The sequence below is a fragment of the Lagopus leucura genome, unplaced genomic scaffold (assembly GCF_019238085.1).
Source record: "Lagopus leucura isolate 7727_CA_CO unplaced genomic scaffold, USGS_WTPT01 210-0_obj-0_obj, whole genome shotgun sequence".
Taxonomy (NCBI): domain Eukaryota; kingdom Metazoa; phylum Chordata; class Aves; order Galliformes; family Phasianidae; genus Lagopus; species Lagopus leucura.
Genome location: NW_024968683.1, coordinates 3,218 through 19,929, shown reverse-complemented (window position 1 = coordinate 19,929; position 16,712 = coordinate 3,218). Strand labels below are relative to the sequence as shown.

Here is a 16,712-nt window from a genome sequence, read left to right as displayed (position 1 = left end):
CAGGAAACACCTCGAAGGAGGCAGGACTTGAAGGCAAACACTCTCCTGGAAGCTGAGAGAGAGGCAGAGCAAGATGGGTTCCCATCAGGGACCTGAGTGCAGAGCTGGGCCACCACCAAGTCCAGCACTGTGTCTGCAGTGGGGGTCAGATTGCAGCTAGGACATCTGTCCAGAGCAAAGGGGAATCTCAGAATCATGGAATCACAAGGTTGGAAAGGCTCTATAAGATCATCCAGTCCAACCATCCTCCCATCACCATTGCTACCACAAGCTACTAAAGCGTATCTCGTATTGAACATCTCTGCTAGAGGGCTGGAACTGGACGATGGGTTGGGGCTGGATGATCTCTATGCTTCCTTCCAATCTAAGCTGTTCTAGGATTTCTGCCTCTCAAGGAGTTCTTCTCCTGGTTGTACTCATATCTGGGATTGCCCCTACCCAACAGCATTTGTTGAACCCTCTGGGTTCTTGATTGCCCATTTTTTGAGCGTGTCCATGCCTCTCTGGATGGCATCTCTTCCTTCTTTGTGTCAACTTTACAACTCAGCTCGGTGTCATCTTCAAACTGCTGAGGGTTTGATCCCACCATCAGCATCATTGATAAAGATGTCAAAGTGCACCATTCCCTAAACAGACCCCTGGGGGACATCACTTGTCACCGCCTCCACTTGGACACGGAGCCACTGACCACCACCCTCTCCAACCACTGTGACCATGCAACCAATTCCTTCTCCACCCAATAGTCCACACTTCAAACCCATACCTCTCCAATTTAGTGACAGTGATGTGGTGCAGGACTATGCCAAAGGCCTTGCACAAGTCCAGGCAGACAACACCAGTTGCCCTTCCTTTGGCCACCAGTGCCATCCCTCCGTCATAGAAGACCACCAGATGATCAAGCACCAGATTGTCCTCCCTACCACAGGAGGAGCAGGGAGCAAAATTCTCAGCAGTGCTTCTCCCTGCAATCATGGGCTCTTGGAGAAACTCAGTATTTTTTCTTTATATTTCTGAAAGACACCACAGGAACTTTGCAGTTTCTTCTCTACGAAGCCTTGCATCGTGTTGGCACAGTATGAGTGCTCCTGAGTGCACTCACAGGGGAATACAGAACTGCAGCCAAGTCTAGATAGGCAGCAAAATGTAGGACTGGGAGCTGAACACCAATAACTTCCCTTTCAATGGTTTGGGAATAGAAAGAAGACTCTTACAAAGCTTCTGTTATGTTTGCCAGTTTAATTGCAGCCCATTGCATGGAACTGGGTGTAAAGCTCCAGCACTGATCTGGCAGTGACTGGCAACAGAGGTGTGGGGCAAGGACAGCTCTGTTCTGCTTTTCAAGCAAGGCACAGAGCAGAAGACATCAAGGGCTGAATCCAGGCTCAGATGCACCATGGAAAAATGGCAGTCCATGCATTCAGGTCTTTGCCAGGGTGTTGGAGCCACAATGGGCTTCAGTGGAAGCATCAGCAGGCCTGACTTTATCCATCCTGATGCTATCTATATTGACATCGTCTATCTTGACATTATCTATTCCAGTGTTAGCTGTCCAGAAGTGATCCATCCTGATGCACTGTGGGAATGACTGTCAGATATCTTTATGAGTTCATGGCCCATCAGCCCACGGAACGTTCCCTAGGAGGGAACAGCTTGAGTTATGCCTCTCTGTTCCCTCTGGACACACAGCAATTAACTTTCACATCCCCATATATTCATGCTGATAAAAACTGCACTCCTCAGTCACTTCAAATGCACAAATTGCACTGTGCAATTGTTTGGTGTTCCTGGGAGAACTGTTCAAGCACTGGTCTTCAAGTTATCTTCTGTAAGGAAGTCATCTGCTCATTTAGAAACTGGACGGGGTGACAGAACTTCTTGAAAACCCAAAAATAAATATAGCACAAGGTTTGGGGGAAGCATCATGTGCTGAGTTTGTGTAGCTGGAGACAGGCAAGCCCAGCTGTGCCATAAGGGTGAGAAGAATCCCTTTGACCGTTCAGTGTGGAACACAGAGCTGGAAGAGGTGTTGCTCTCCTTTGTCATGCCTGGCTGTGGCTTTGGTAAGGTTGGTCCAGCAAACATGAAGGATCAGTCAGAGCTTCTTATGCACTGGAACTGGTTGCCCAAGGAGGCTGTGGATGCCCCATCCATCCCTGCAGGCATTCAAGGCCAGGCTGGATGTGGCTCTGGGCAGCCTGGGCTGCTGGTTGGCGACCTGCACACAGCAGGGCTTGGAGCTGGATGAGCGCTGTGCTCCTTTGCAACCCAGGCCATTCTATCATTCTGTGATTCTTCCCTTCTCATCTTTCCGTGAGCAGAAATCCGGCTCTATGATACCATGAGGAATACTCTATGAGGAACATGGGTACCTGCTCACCGCGTTTCCACCCAAATCCCTCCCTTTTAGCCCTTCTTGGGGTGGGCTCCAGACACCTCCCAGTATCATTCCAGCACACACCACCAGTTTGAGAGCTGCCTATCTCCAACCTGAAGCTCCCCCAGCTCCCCCTGAGCACCTGCCCTCGTGGATGTCTCACTCAGCAAAACGGATGTTGGTTCTCCACATAGACCCGTGCTGACTTTGCACACCATCATGACTGGAGTTTCGAACCGCTTTAAAATATCTTTGCAAGGAAAAATTGATGGGGTTTTATATTTAAAGATGTTCATGATGGAGTGTGAAAAAACAGAACTGCAGCGACTGGAAAGAGGGTGGGGAAAAAAGCCCAGGACTGCATGGCACCAGACCTGTGCATCCAGCGCATGCATTTCTGGTGACCCACTGCCTATGTGACTCTGAGATCACTTTGTGACCTGCAGGGGATGACAAGGTTAAATTCACCCACACTTATTAAAAAAAAACACCCCACAAGCCTAAGCAAATGTTCCTTGCTAAAATAACAGAGAAATCTTACGCCTTGAACACTGGGGTCTTTTTCCCTAAAGCCTGGTGAGACTCTGATATTGACTCCCAGCTACACTGCTGGTAGCATTAAATTACCTTTAACTGAGGACACATGGTGGCCCTGAGTCTGACAGGACATTGCATTTCTGCAGGACTTTGAAGGAGCAAGCTTTATATGACTGCCCTCACCAAGTCACCACCAACCCTGCTAAGTCAACGGAAGCATCTCGCATCCTGTGCTCCATTTATTCACCCGAGAGCCTCAGCGTTGGTCCTCTCCCTTTCTTTAAAAGATAACACTGGGACAGATGATGTCAGGATAGAGAACATCCAACTTCTCTTTGTTTAAAGAGCATCTTGAAGGCTGATCCTCACAAGCTCAATGACACGCTCCATTGAGCGGAGAAATTGCCGCCCAGCTGCTGCTTGGCTTTGGTTGTCTGCCTCTTTGGGCACGTGGGAAAAGAGCACGAGACTTCCAAGCTTTGTAGAACAAAAGATGGAAATATGAGCTGATGCCTGCCGAGCACTCGATTTCTTCCTGCAAGGCAGCAGTTGGTGCTGATTTGCAATGCTTTCTGCCCAATTTGCAGACGTTCTTTATCTCGGTGTTCATGCCTTTTTCCCTTCTGAACGTTGCTGCGCTGTGCATCGCCTTCTCCAATAGAATCTTCACCAGTGGTCCCTTGTGGCCCCCACATTTCTTCCTCGCTTTGAGAGGGAACCTTCCACCTGGCTTTCCTATGTCTCAGCTCCAGGACGGAGCAAACCACTCACAGGCACCGACTTCTGGAGATCCTCAGAGGGGTTTGACATGGCCCGTGTGGGCTAGCTGCCTGCACTGGGCCCAGCAGAGCTTTTGGGGTGATGTGGAGGAACCTCCTTGTGTGCCCCGGAACATGGGACAGCCCAAATACCCAACACAGAGCTACCTGAATCCACATGCGGCCAATGCAGGGCGGATGGCCTGAGTCATTGCTTGGGAATGAAAGCACACAGCAGCAGGGTTTACATCAGCTAGATGCCTACATTTCTGTAGGAATAAGCAGCAATCCTATCAATGCCTTCTGCAGGAAGCTAAGCTTCTCCAGGCCAGCAAAACCAAAGGGGTTACGGAAAGCAGGATGCATTTACCTTGATGCTGAGAAATGGGTTCCTGCAGAGTGCTTTCCGGGACCGATCCGGGCAGCTGCTCTTTGTAGCAGTGCTTGTCATTCTGTCAGGTCTGCTTTGTCCTCCTGCCAAAATAAATCATGTGGCACAAAGCTGAGTGCTCCGTAGGAATCTGCCTTGCTCAGCACAGCAAAATCCTGTCATGCTTTGCAAACGCCCACGGAACCGGCACACGGTCATCATCATATTAATTGTTCTCGGTTTTAATTTCTTTTAGCTTTTCATTTCTGCAACAAGCAGCATGCAAAACACAAGCACACTCATCCCCAGGGCTGCATGAGAGGTTCAGAATTATCAGTTATTTCACTCCAATGCAACAAAGTACCAACTGCTTGAGGAAGGAGAGCTGGGGCCTGGATCCTGTTATTCCTGAATCCCAGTTGTACCAAAATGTAGAATTATAGGAGCACAGAGTGGCTGGGTTGGAAGGGACCTTAAGGATCATAGAGTCATGGGATGAGTCATGTTGGGTTGGGTTGGGTTGGGTTGGGTTGGAGAGTCCCTTAAGAATCATAGAACCATAGAGTGTGCTGGGTTGTGTCAGGTTGGAAGGATTGGGTTGGAAGGGTCCTTAAGAATCGTAGAACCATAGAATGTGTTGGGTTGAGTTGGGTTGGGTTGGAAGGATTGGATTGGAAGTGTCCTTAAGAATCATAGAAACATAAAATGTATTTGTTGGGTTGGGCTGGGTTGGGTTGGGTTGAAAGGTGTGGGTTGGAAGGTTCTTAAGCACCACAGAGCCACAGAATCTGTTGTGTTGGAAGGGAAGTCAAAGACCATAAAATCATGGAATAGTTGGGTTGAAAGGGACCTTAAATATCAAAGAACCATAAAATGAGTTGGGTAATGTTTGTTTAGGTTGGGTTGGAAGGGACTATGAAGACCATAGAGACATGGAATGGGTTGGGTTGGAAAAGTTCACCAAGACCATCCAGTCCCACCATCAACCCACCGCCACCATGCCCACTCCTACAATCATAGATGCACTGAGGCCAGAAAACACCTTGAAGATCCCCAAGTCCAACCCCAACTCATCCCACCATGCCCACTACCCATGTCCTTCAGTGCCACATCTACACGCTGTGCCTGGGCCAAACTCCACGACGTAGAATTTTTCCAGCTTCAGGTCACACCAGGGAGGTCTGGATTGGATCTGAGGAAGAATTTCTTCGTGGAGAGGGTGGTCAGGGGATGCCCAGGGCAGTGGTGGAGGCCCCATCCCTGGAGGGTTCAAAGGACATACGGATGTGGCACTGGGGGACAAGGTTTGGTGATGGGGCTGCACTTCACCTGGAAGCATCGCCTGCTTCCTGGCTTCACAGCCATCTCAACTGAACTGCAAAAAGAAACAGAAATCCATGGGAACCCCTCCCTACACCTCTGACCTCCTTCCCCGCTCATCCATCTCTTCCCTCTCTCTGCAGTGAGTGATGGGGTTGGGTTTTTAGCAGGGTTGGCTATTCAGTGCCCAGACTTCCTGAGCAGGAAGTTCCTGCATTGTTTGCAGGCCTGCTAAACCCATTAGGCTGCAGCTAATTGTTCAACATAGATGTTTCCATCTTGGTGCCCTCAGGCTCCACAGCAAATGGGGCGAAGGGCTTTGCGTCATTATTTTGTGCAGTTCTATTTCCTCCAAGACGAGAAGCGAAGGAGCGGGTAGGGTAACCTCCAACAGATTAACAAACACACGGGTTGAAGTAAATTCAGGAAGGAGCTGGCTTAATTGTGGTGTTCATAAGCCCTTAAGTGAATTGCATGGGAGAAGTAAATCCCAGACTGCTCACTTACTGGCTCCTTGGCTTCCTTTGCAAAAAGCAATCGCTGCCCTCAGCCCCATTTGCAGAGACAAGATATTGCTACAACGGGATCAATAGAGTAAATTTGATCATAAATTAAAGCTTCCACCAAAAGCTCCCCCTGAACCTCTGGAGAGCACAGGCAGCACAGGAGCAGAAGCACCCGCCCGGCTGCAGAGCACAGCATCCCGTATTGCCTGCCTGCTGAATTATTGACAGCCATAAAGCATTTGGCTGCTGGAGCCGCACCACCAAAGGGGCTTTCTGATGGAGCTGCAAAAAGCAAAGCCTGAGCTCTGGAGGAGCAATTGGGTGGATGCACGGCCAAGCCTGGCTCCATCCCACCACGCACACCTCCTGCCAGGTGTCCTGTGGGCACTGCTGTATTCCCTTGGTGTGACTCCTCCCGAGACCCCAAATGCTGCAGGGTTACAGAGAGTAATCGTTTAGGTGCTGCTCACCCACAGGTAACACTTGAGAATAAAACAATTAGAGAAGCAGCACTTTGATCCAGCACTGAGGGCAATGAGCAGTTCAGGGGATAAGACCTCATTAACCATCCCGCCTTGCAGCGGGGATGGCAAACCCAGGAGACAAACCATCATCAGGGTGAGGAGAGAGGAAAGCAAAGAGGGCCAAACGCAGAGGGGTTTGGCTGCCTCTTGCCCCTGTGGGGGCTCTTGCAGCTGCAGGGAATGAGCGAGCACCAGCACTTTGCAAGGCGTATTGCAAGCACTGCCACCAAAGCAAGCAGCTCCTGGTGGCGCTGGCAGATGCTGTGCATGCAGAGCTGTTTACAAACACGTGACCTCAATTAATGACCCGGGAGCAATTAGGTTCTGTTTGCGCAACCCGACACGTTGATGCAGTGAGCTGAACGAGTGCTGCCAGAGAGAGCAGTGCTGCAGCTGCTCCTGTGCTGCCACGTGCATCCCAACCCCAATGCACCCCAGAGCTGCTGCATCCCAGAGAGGTGCTTCCTGCACCCAGTGCTGCTCCATTGGAGCTCAGCGTTTCACCTTTCCTCCCCTCACATGACAGGAGCACACAGTGCATTTACTTAGGGAAGGAAAGGGCAGGTCTGAGGCTATGCATCCTCCAGATGACACTGCTCCAGCTGCAAGCAAAGGATTTGTCCTCAGAGTCTTATTTTCTCCAAACTGATGGCCTGGGTCACTGCATCCTTTGGTAGGGCAGAGCCTGGGGATGCTGGGGGTGGGGGAGTGCGATGCTGAGCCTGGATCTGACACTTCCACACCAACAGATGCCATAAGATATTGCCATTCCTGACCTCCCTGCCCCCTAACACCACTGCTGTGGACATAACCCCATTGCAAAGTCTTTACTGAACAGCACGGCTCCTGCTAGCTGAACAAGGGAAAGCACACACTGGGCTCAGCTTTGGAAAATAACAGTGAATGTGATACTGCAAAGCAAATCCCCACGGGGGATTCATCTGTTATTCATCTCCTTTCTGTGGGATTTCTCAGTAATTTGCACTCTGCAGTGGTAAAGTGGGAACAGTGTCTGCTTGTGTTGATGAGCCCCTGTGTTAATTGGGAAACTGGCTGAGAAGATGATCTGCAGTACAGCAGAAGGAACGGAATCCTAGGCTCATAGAGTCATCATAGTTGCAAAAGGCCTCCGATATCACCAGGTCCAATGGTCTACCCATTTCCATCGTGCCCCAGTCATAGAATCACGGGATCATGGAATCATTGACCTCCAAGAGTCCCAAACCTGACCCCAACCCTCCCCACCATGCCCCCCGACCACTCAGTGCCACATCTCCATGATTCTGGATCTCCTCAGGGATGCGACTCCATCAATCCCTGGGCAGCTTGAGCCAGTGCCAATAGATGGTAGCACCCCAAAGCTGCTTCCATCTTGCACCATTGAGCAAAAAGAATGGGACCAGCCCAGCTCAGTGACTCTTTGAAATGGGAGGTGTCAGGAAAATGGCACAGTGGAAGGCAAAAAAGAAAGTGAAAATGGGATCAGCCCAGCTCAGCAACACTTCAAACTGGGATGACACATGGCAGGGTACCCAGAAGCAAAGTAAAAGGAAATTTGCTGCTGAGAAGTGCAAAATTCAGAAGAAGAAAGAGAAAAATGGTGTTGAAACCTATGAGATGAGACAATGGGTGGTGAGGGAACCCCACCAACCGCAGCTCCTCTGCCCCGGGGTTGGGCTTATTGCACAGGAGGGAGAACAGAGACGGAGCACAGAGGCAACCAGAGCAATGGTGGAGATGTCCCATTGGAAAGCTTTATCTCGCAGCAGCCCTGAAGTCCTCACTGCAGCAATGCCACCTCAAAATATGGCAGATCTGTCCACCCATTCACCTCCACCGTGGACGTTGAACCATGCTTGCAGTCAGCAAAGATGATGATTTGCAGCAGCAAATCAGAAAACAAGATTATTCAACGTGCTGCCTAAAACCTTATGGCACACAACTCAACGTGCAGAGACGCAGCCCTGTGTGGCTGATCCCTTGTGTGTCCTTGAGCTGAACTGCACTCCTGCTCGGGAAACTGCCAGCACAACGATTGCAGAATTCACACAGCTGCAAGGGCACGAGCTGCAGGGAGACTGAGCGAGGGATTGCTTTGCACAGAGCAGGTCCTGAGATGGGAAGCAGCAAGAGCATGGGGGCTGCAGAGGTCTTGATCCAATCCTGGTGTGTTCTAACGCAAACCTGGTGGGTTCTGAGCCGACTCTCATGGGTCCTAACTCAACATGATGGATCCTGACCCAATCTGATGGGTTCCTGACCCAAATCTGATGTGTTGTGACCCAACCTGATGGGTCCTGACCCAAATCTGATGGTTTCTGACCCAACTTAATGGGTTCTGACCCAACTCGGATGGGTCCTGACCCAAATCTGATGGGTTCTGGCCCAACTCTCATGGGTCCTGACCCAACCTGATGGGTTCTGACTCAATCTGATGAATTCTGACCCAACTCTGATGGTTTCTGACCCAAGCCTGATGGCTGCAGAGCCTTTGGAAGTGACCCCTGTGAGGGATGGCTGTGATTGCCCAATTCCCAGCCTCATTGCTGATGTCTTTTCTGACATAGGAGATCTCATCTCTCCCTGCCCCTTCTGCAGCCTCTGCATTTCCTTCCCTTTGCTCTCCAGTGCTTTCTCCTCTTGTGGGCCAGTCCACCTTGGCCCACGTAGCTCCACCTCTCCTGCTCCTGAGGATGGTGGTGGTGGTGGTAACCACAACCTCAAAGTCACATCAGGACAGTCCCTGTGCTGAACAGACATGACGGAGTGGCATCCATCCTCAGAAATCGACCCTCCAAATGGTTCCCATTTTCCATGGATGAGATCGCAGAGAGTCGCAGCTCTCTGGGAGACTGCAGTAAGAGCTGCTCAGGGTTAAGCAATGCCAAAGGGATGGATCAGAGGGAAGGTGTGAGGAAATGCTGCTACAAAGAACAGGGAACTGAAAGAGGAGCTGAGGAGAAGTGCAAAATGTCCCCAGCCAGCAAAAGAGATGCTGAGTGGAGGTGGTTATAAATACCAGGAGGAAACACAGCGGATAGAAAAGATGGTGTCCCTAAGGGGCAATGATGGGACAAGGAGCCAGACAGGCTGATAACAAAGGGCAGCCACAGCTCTGTGCAGCAATGGGTGCTGGTGCCAGACTGGGGGAAAAAAACAAGTATTTTGGGCACGGCCTGTTACCCAGGCTGACAGTATTGCTAGTGCTAAATCAGCCAACGTCAGTGGTGGGCTTTGCAATGAGTCCAGCCTGTGTTATTTGACCCAGACATTAGAATCACAGAATTAAGGTTGGAAAAGGCCTTGAAGATCCCCAAGTCCAACCCCAACCCATCCCTACCATGCCCACTCCTACAATCATAGACTCATTAAGGTTGGAAAAGGCCTTGAAGATCCCCAAGTCTAACCCCAACCCATCCTTACCATGCCCACCGACCCACTTAGGGGAGGTTTGGATTGGATCTTAGGAAGAATTTCATCACGGAGAAGGCAGCCAAGCAGTGGATGAGCAGCCTGGGAAGGTGATGGAGCACCCATCCCTGGAGGATTTAAGAGCTGTGTGGATGTGGCACTGAGGGACAAGGCTTGGTGACAGGCTGATGGTTGGATTTGGCCACCTCAAAGGCCTTTTCCAACCTAGAACCACATCCCCGTCTGGCTGCTTCCAGTGCTCACCAATTTTTCAACCCAAGCCCGTCTCCCTTTGGGTCATTCGTGACTGTGGACCACCACATATGGGGCAGTGCTGCTTCTGGCAACCCACTGCAGCAGGGGGAGGTCGTTCATGCCACCACTCAGCACCCATCTTCCGTTGTTGGATGGATGCAGAAAGCCTTCATCCTCAGAGGTGTTGCTTCTTTCCTTTTTGCTGCTGGGTTTTTGAACTCCCTTGGGAAGAAGGCATGGGAGCATCTCCTGCACAACTCAGATGCATCAGCAAAGCCCAGTGAAGGAGGAGATGTTTTTTATCTGGAAGCCCCCAGCTGGAGCTGCATCCCAAAGCAACCCCATCCTGATTTCTCCTGGAGGATTGCAGCATTCAGATCAGGTTTCCAGCCTGCAATTCCCTCTGCTGCTCACTGCTCTGCAGCATCGTAACACTGCTGTCTCCTTTTCTTTCTCAAAACTAACATTCTGAGGTCCTGAGATGGGTCATGATCCTCCCCAGCCATGATCTCCAGTTGACATTTAGCAATCAGGCTCCAACCGTGGTGCGCATGAAGGCGGAAGGGCAAGAGAAAACAGAGAAGTGGAAAGCAAGGAGAGCAGGTCGCACCCCAACCAAATCACACCGGTTTAGGATAGATGCATTTTGGGGGATGGCAAAGCAGATGGGAGCCACAATCAGGCTCAACCCATGGGCATGGAGGGGGAGAAATGTCCCTTCTGATGCTTTTCACCTCTGTGACGTCTCCCATTTGAGCACCGTAGGTCGGTGCAGAGCAGAGGGTGAAAAGACTGTAGTCATGAAATTTCTGTAGATATCTGATAATATTAAAATAAAAGCCTGTTGGAACAAATCAATACAGCTCGTCCTGGTGGTGAGAAATCATCTCCTGATGGGAACTCAGATAAAGGATGGCTCCATCACCTGCTGGAGCTGCACCAAGGGATGCTGCAGGGGATTATCACACCCAGCTATGGGATGCCACGTAGATGTGGATGCTGACAGGCCCTTGGAGAAGCTCAGCTCTGCCCTGTTTGCATTGCTGGGCCACCTTCCTGCTGCCTGCTGCTCACACCCAGCCTTGAGCAGCTCTCCTGGGGCTGATTTGCTGCCATTTCCCATTGCACTGTGAATCTGGAGCACTGAGAGCAGCAGTGCATGGCCAGGCTTGGGCACAAAGCTGTGGGACCTGAGAGCATCCTGGTCTACAGATCCCACCCAGGAGTCCCACTCCACATATCTCGCCCATTTCCCAGCTCCACGTGCCCCCAGAAAGGCCACCAAACCAACCAGCAATGCCCCCAACTGAACTTCCAGCCTGGGGACTTCCGTGCCTTGGGTCGTGTCACTGGGTCACCCAACACGGAGACCCCTGGCACGCTGCTCCACTGCAGGAAATGGGAAGCAGTGGGGTTTTGTTTGGGATTTGATGGCTGGAGAAAACCCACAGCGCTGCTGCAAATGGATCTGTGCAGCTGAAAGCTGCCCCGGCCATACCCAGGTGGGAAAGGAGCAAGGAGGGCTGTGCCCGTCCAGCACCCGTGCGCCTTGCAGAGGGCACCATGTGCCCCTTGAGCAAAGAGGAACTCCATAAAACAGAGAAATAAGGGGTTGTATAACTCCTATAAACGGGCGGAGAGAAGGGTGTGAGCCATCCAGAACAGCTCTGTCCCCGGGGTGGGACCTTGCTCCTCTGGGTGCCCCCATGCCCACCAGGAAGCTGTGGCAGTGCAGAGGAGCCCACGCAGAGCCTGCCACCAGCAGTATCTGCCCTAGTTTGCAGGGAGGACAGTTCTGGCTTGCTCCAGTGCTTTGCAAGAGTGGATACAACACTTCCACCGTTTGCACACCTAAGGAGATGCGTGCTTCACCCCAAAGCAGTTCAACAAAGCCAAATCCAGCAGGGACCCAACGCCACCCACACTATGCCTGCAGGCAGAGCACCGGAGGCTCCCCACAACCAGCAGCAATGCAGCTCTGTGCAACCACCACATCACTGCATCCCCGCAGAGCTGCCCCCTCACGTCACTTTGCCCCCCACCTCCCCACTCCTGAGCGCAAATACCATCAGCAACCATTGCGTGTTGGTGCACAGAGGGGTTCCTCCCTGCAGCAAAGGACTGGGATCCCCAAGTGCCACCACCCCACAGGGAGCCATCGTCCCCAAAGCCACCGAGACGGGGGGGTGAGGGGAGGCATTCCCATAAGCAAAGGAGCAAAACTGGGATAGAAAGGAGCTTTGAGGTGCAGGAAACCTTGCTGCAAGAAGTGGAGCTGCTTTGTTGGAAAGAACGGATTGAAATAAGCAAGCAGAATGGAGAGGAAGCAACAAATGCATGTGCAGAAACCCCCCCTGCAGAACAGGACCCTCAGCAATCGCTGCCTTTTGCTTCTATTTGATTTTAGTATTTTCTGGCTGCTGGAAATATCCAGCCGTGGAACCAAGCAGTGCAAAAGAAGGCAGTGAGCAAAGCAGCATCAGACACTCACAGTTGTAGGATTCACCACGTCCCCGTCCCGGGAGCAAAACTTTTCCTTTGGCAGAGCCTCCAGAGCCATTCAGTGCTTTTACTTTCCCAGCCCAGAGGTGGGGCTTCAGCTCACTGCAATGTTAACCCCAACTTTTGCAATCCCTTTTGATGGAAGTTTATTTTCCTTCCTGAGCTGCAATCCAGAAAAAAAACCAACCCAAATATCAGAGTTCTGCCCCTGTGTTGTGCTGACGGGGGGCTGTGCAAGCTGTGTGCACGGTCCTGGTGCACGCTGGGCTTTGCTTTTTCCCCTTTCTCCATTCCCCTTTGCACAAGGTTCCATCCCTCCTAACATTCATTAGGAATATTTTTCTGTGTTTGACGCTGCAAAGGGGGTTTCTCCCTTTGGATCCCACTGGGTTGGGATGGTGGTAGATGGGCCCAGGGGATCTTTCCTCCTTGCTTAAATCTGGAGGACGGCCCAGCTGTACAGTGGATATCAAAAGATTTACTGCTTTGCTTGAACGACCCAGAGAGGTGATCCTGTTGGTGCTGCATGCCACAAAACACCACCAGTGGGTGTTGTGCACCATCATCCTGTATGCACTTTTGCTTGTGCACCTCTCAGCCTTCCTAAAAGTCATCTGCGTGCAGCTGGGATTGCTCCAAGAAAATCCCAGCCAACAAATTCCCAGCCCCTTCCTGGGCTCCCAGCAGCATCAGAGCTCTGCAGGTTGCAGCCATCCCTTCTCCTGCTGCTGCTCAGCCAAAATAGGGAACCCGTTCTCCTCCCACCCCCAAAACCAAGAGATGGAAACCCCAAAGGGGACGCTTCCCACGGCAGATGTGCAGCGCAGCTTTCCTCCTGGGATCCGATTGGCCATGGAAAATGGGGAGCAATGGACGCTGGATGTCCTCAAAGCAGGCAGTGTCTGCACAAGCCCATTAAGCAGTAATTAAATGCTCAGCAAGGGACGGGCAAATCTTTGCCCAAGCGACCCTGAGCCACCCTCCAGGCAGGGCTGCACCACTCACATAACGCACAGCGGAGAAAATGAACTCCATCTGTTCCTGCAGGCTCGAAGCCCCCCTGGGCTCATACAGTGCGATGGTTTGGGGGCTCAATGTGGGGCTTTGGGGTCCACAGGGTAGGCAATGGCCCAGCATAGCAACGAGACGCATCCAAATCTGCAGGGAGTCCTCGAGCCCATCGGTCAGCCCCATCGGGCAGCTTGCACGAAGGAAGAGCACCATCTATTGGCTCCGATTCCCCATCGCTCACTGCAGCTGCTCGCATCGTGTGTTCTGTCCCCACTGCAACGCCTGCACAGGATGCAAGGAGGCGTCAGCATCTGCAGCACAGATGTCGGCCCAAGCCCCTTTCATTGGAAGCAAAGACCAAAGAGTCCCTTTCCTGCCCCTTGAGCAAGGGTTTTTCCTTCCCAAGAAAGAGGAATCTCAGGGCCGTGCAATGCAGTGGAAAAATCCTCATTACCAGCCAATTAAATCCATCCTCACATTCTTCTATTGCAGCAGAAGGAAATTTCCAAGCATCTGTCGGGCTGAAATCGGAATCGTTATGAATGAGCGGTGCCACAGAGCACAAATTGTGACGGAGCAGTTTCAACACCCGTAGCAATAGCAGGGAAAGGGCACGGAGGGAAATGCAAAGGGAAAGGAGGAGGAAAGCCAAAGAAAGGGGAAAAGTGGAATTTCTGTTCTTGGGAAACATCCTCTGGGTGCGACTTCGGTCTGTGGCTGTTTGGGGACTGCGTTGCCACGAGCGATGCCTACGGTCCGGGGAAGTCTTTCAAAAGAGGAGAAATGCTTTCACAGAATCACAGAATCACAGAATCGCAAGGTTGGAAACGACCTGCAAGATCATCCAGGCCAACCCCCCTCCCATTGCTATCAGTACCACAAGCACTAAACCACATCATGCAGCTCCTCATCCAGGCGCCTCTTGAACGCTGCCAGGGACGGCGACTCCCCCACCTCCCTGTGCAGCCATTGCAGTGCCTGAGCACTGAGAGAAACAGTTCTGCCTCATGTCCAACCTAAACCTCCTCTGCTACAACTCCTGGCCGTTTCCTCGGCTCCTACTATTTGCCTGGGAGAAGAGGCCAGGCCCTTTTGCACCACAGCCTCCCTCCATGCAGTTGCAGAGTGCAGTCAGGTCTCCCCTGAGCTCCTCTTCTCACCCTCAACAATCCCAGCTCCCTCAGCTCCTCAGCAGCCCTGTGCTCCACACCCCTCACCATTTCGCTGCCCTTCTCTGCACGCTGCAGGGCCTCAACATCCTTCCTGCAGTGAGGAGCCCAAAACTGAACCCAGCCCTCGAGGTGCGGCCTCAGCAGAGCTGAGTGCAGGGGATGCTCACCTCCCTGCTCTGCTGGCCGTTCCTCATGCAGCCCAGGCTGCCGCTGGCCCTCTTGCCCACCTGAGCACACTGCTGGCTCCTGTTCAGCCCAGCACCAACCAACACCCCCAGCTCCCTTTCCTCTTCACACTCACAGCCACTCATCCCCCAGCCTGCAGCGCTGCATGGGGTTGCTGTGCCCCAACGCAGCACTCGGCCTTGTTGCTCCTCATCCCGCTCCCCTCGGCCCAGCCATCGGCTGATCCAGATCCCTGTGCAGGGCCTCCCTGCCCTCATGCAGATCCACCCCACCTCCCAGCTCGGTGTCACTGCACACTCACTCAGGGTGCCTTCAGTGCCTTCATCTGAGTCATCCATGAAGATATTAAACAGGATGGGCCCAGCACCGACCCCTGTGGGACACCACTGGAAACAGGTCTCCAGCTGGACTTCACTCCATTGACCACCATTGAGCATGGCCCTCATCCAGCTCCTTATCTAACAGAGGGTAAAACTGTCCAAGCCACGGGCAGCCAGTTTCCGCAGCAGGATACTGTGATTGACCGTGACAAAGGCTGTGCTGAAGTCTAGGTAAGCTACATCAACTGCCTTTCCCTCATCTACCAGTCTGGCCACTCAGTTGTAGAAGGAGATGAGGTTGGTCAAACACAACCTGCCTTTCATGAACCCATGCTGGCTGGGCCCGATCCCGTGGATGTCGCACATGAGCCGTGTGATCTCTCCCAGGAGGATTTGTTCCATCACCTTCCCTGGCACTGGGGTCAGGCTGACAGGCCTGTAGTTTCCCGGATCCTCCTTATGTCCCTTCTTGTAGATGGGAATAATGCAGAAGGAGTAGATGGTGAATAATGCAGAAGGAGCACCCAGCTGGGGATTAACACCGAGCTGAGAGCATCTGCGCGCCGTGTCGTTGCACAAGAGGCACTTCTTGGAGTGTGCAGAGCCTGTGCTGCACTCTGCTCCGTGTTGGAGAGGCTGAGGTTTACGGAGAGAGACCACAGTGCTGAACAGCTCTGTGATTCGGTGACAAAGCAGCTTGGAAATCACGACGTTTCGCTGCCCCAACCAGGTGTGGTGTTGGTTGGGAGCGTTGTCGTGTTAGCCCAGCTTTGTTATCTCAAAAGGGGTGCTGGAATGGGCTGCCCAGGGAGGCGGTGGAGTCACCGACCCCGGAGGTGTTCAAGGAACGTTCAGATGTTGTGTTGAGGGACAAGGGTTGGTGAGAAGTGTTGGTGATAGGAGGATGGTTGGGCTGGATGATCTTGGAGGTCTTTTCCAACCTTGGCGATTCGATGATTCCGTGAAATACAAAATTGCTGGAAAAATGACCAGTGGAGACAAATGAAGCGTTGGCTGCTAATAACAAATGAAGCACGAGGTGAGCAGTGTGGGAATATATGTATTTACATGCAGCCCGAGACAATTCCTCTTCAATCAGTGGGGCCCAGGCAAGCCAACAGGTTTTGGACAACCATTTATAGAATCATTGCATCGTTAAATCAAGGAACTGTTGGATCAGTGAATCATCAAATCATAGAACCGTTGGATCATTGAATCACCAAATCAAAGAATCATTGGATAACTGAATCACTGAATCAAAGAAGCAAAGAATTTGAGAGTCGTTGAGTCGTTGAGCCGCTCAATTGTGGAATCATTGAATCACAGAATCACTGAATCACTGCGTCACAGAATCTGAGAATCAGAGAATCACTTCATCGGAGAATCTGAGATTCTGAGATTCAGAGAGTCATTGACTCATGGAATCATTGATTCATTGAATATCAGAATCATTGATTCATTGAGTC

The 16,712-nt window shown here is 51.8% G+C and overlaps 1 protein-coding gene across 1 annotated transcript in view; it reads right to left on the bottom strand.

Moving 5' to 3' along the window:
- Positions 1 to 12,714, bottom strand: part of SLCO2B1 (solute carrier organic anion transporter family member 2B1) — a 39,617-nt gene extending 26,903 nt beyond the window's left edge. Inside the window, exons 1-2 of the mRNA XM_042894671.1 lie at positions 12,547 to 12,714; positions 4,040 to 4,143 (exon numbers count right to left, since the gene is read on the bottom strand). Of these exons, the coding sequence (XP_042750605.1) occupies positions 4,040 to 4,120 (81 nt within the window). The 5' untranslated portion in view covers positions 4,121 to 4,143; positions 12,547 to 12,714. The remainder of the gene's footprint in view (positions 1 to 4,039; positions 4,144 to 12,546) is intronic.
- Between the last annotated feature and the right edge of the window lie 3,998 nt (positions 12,715 to 16,712).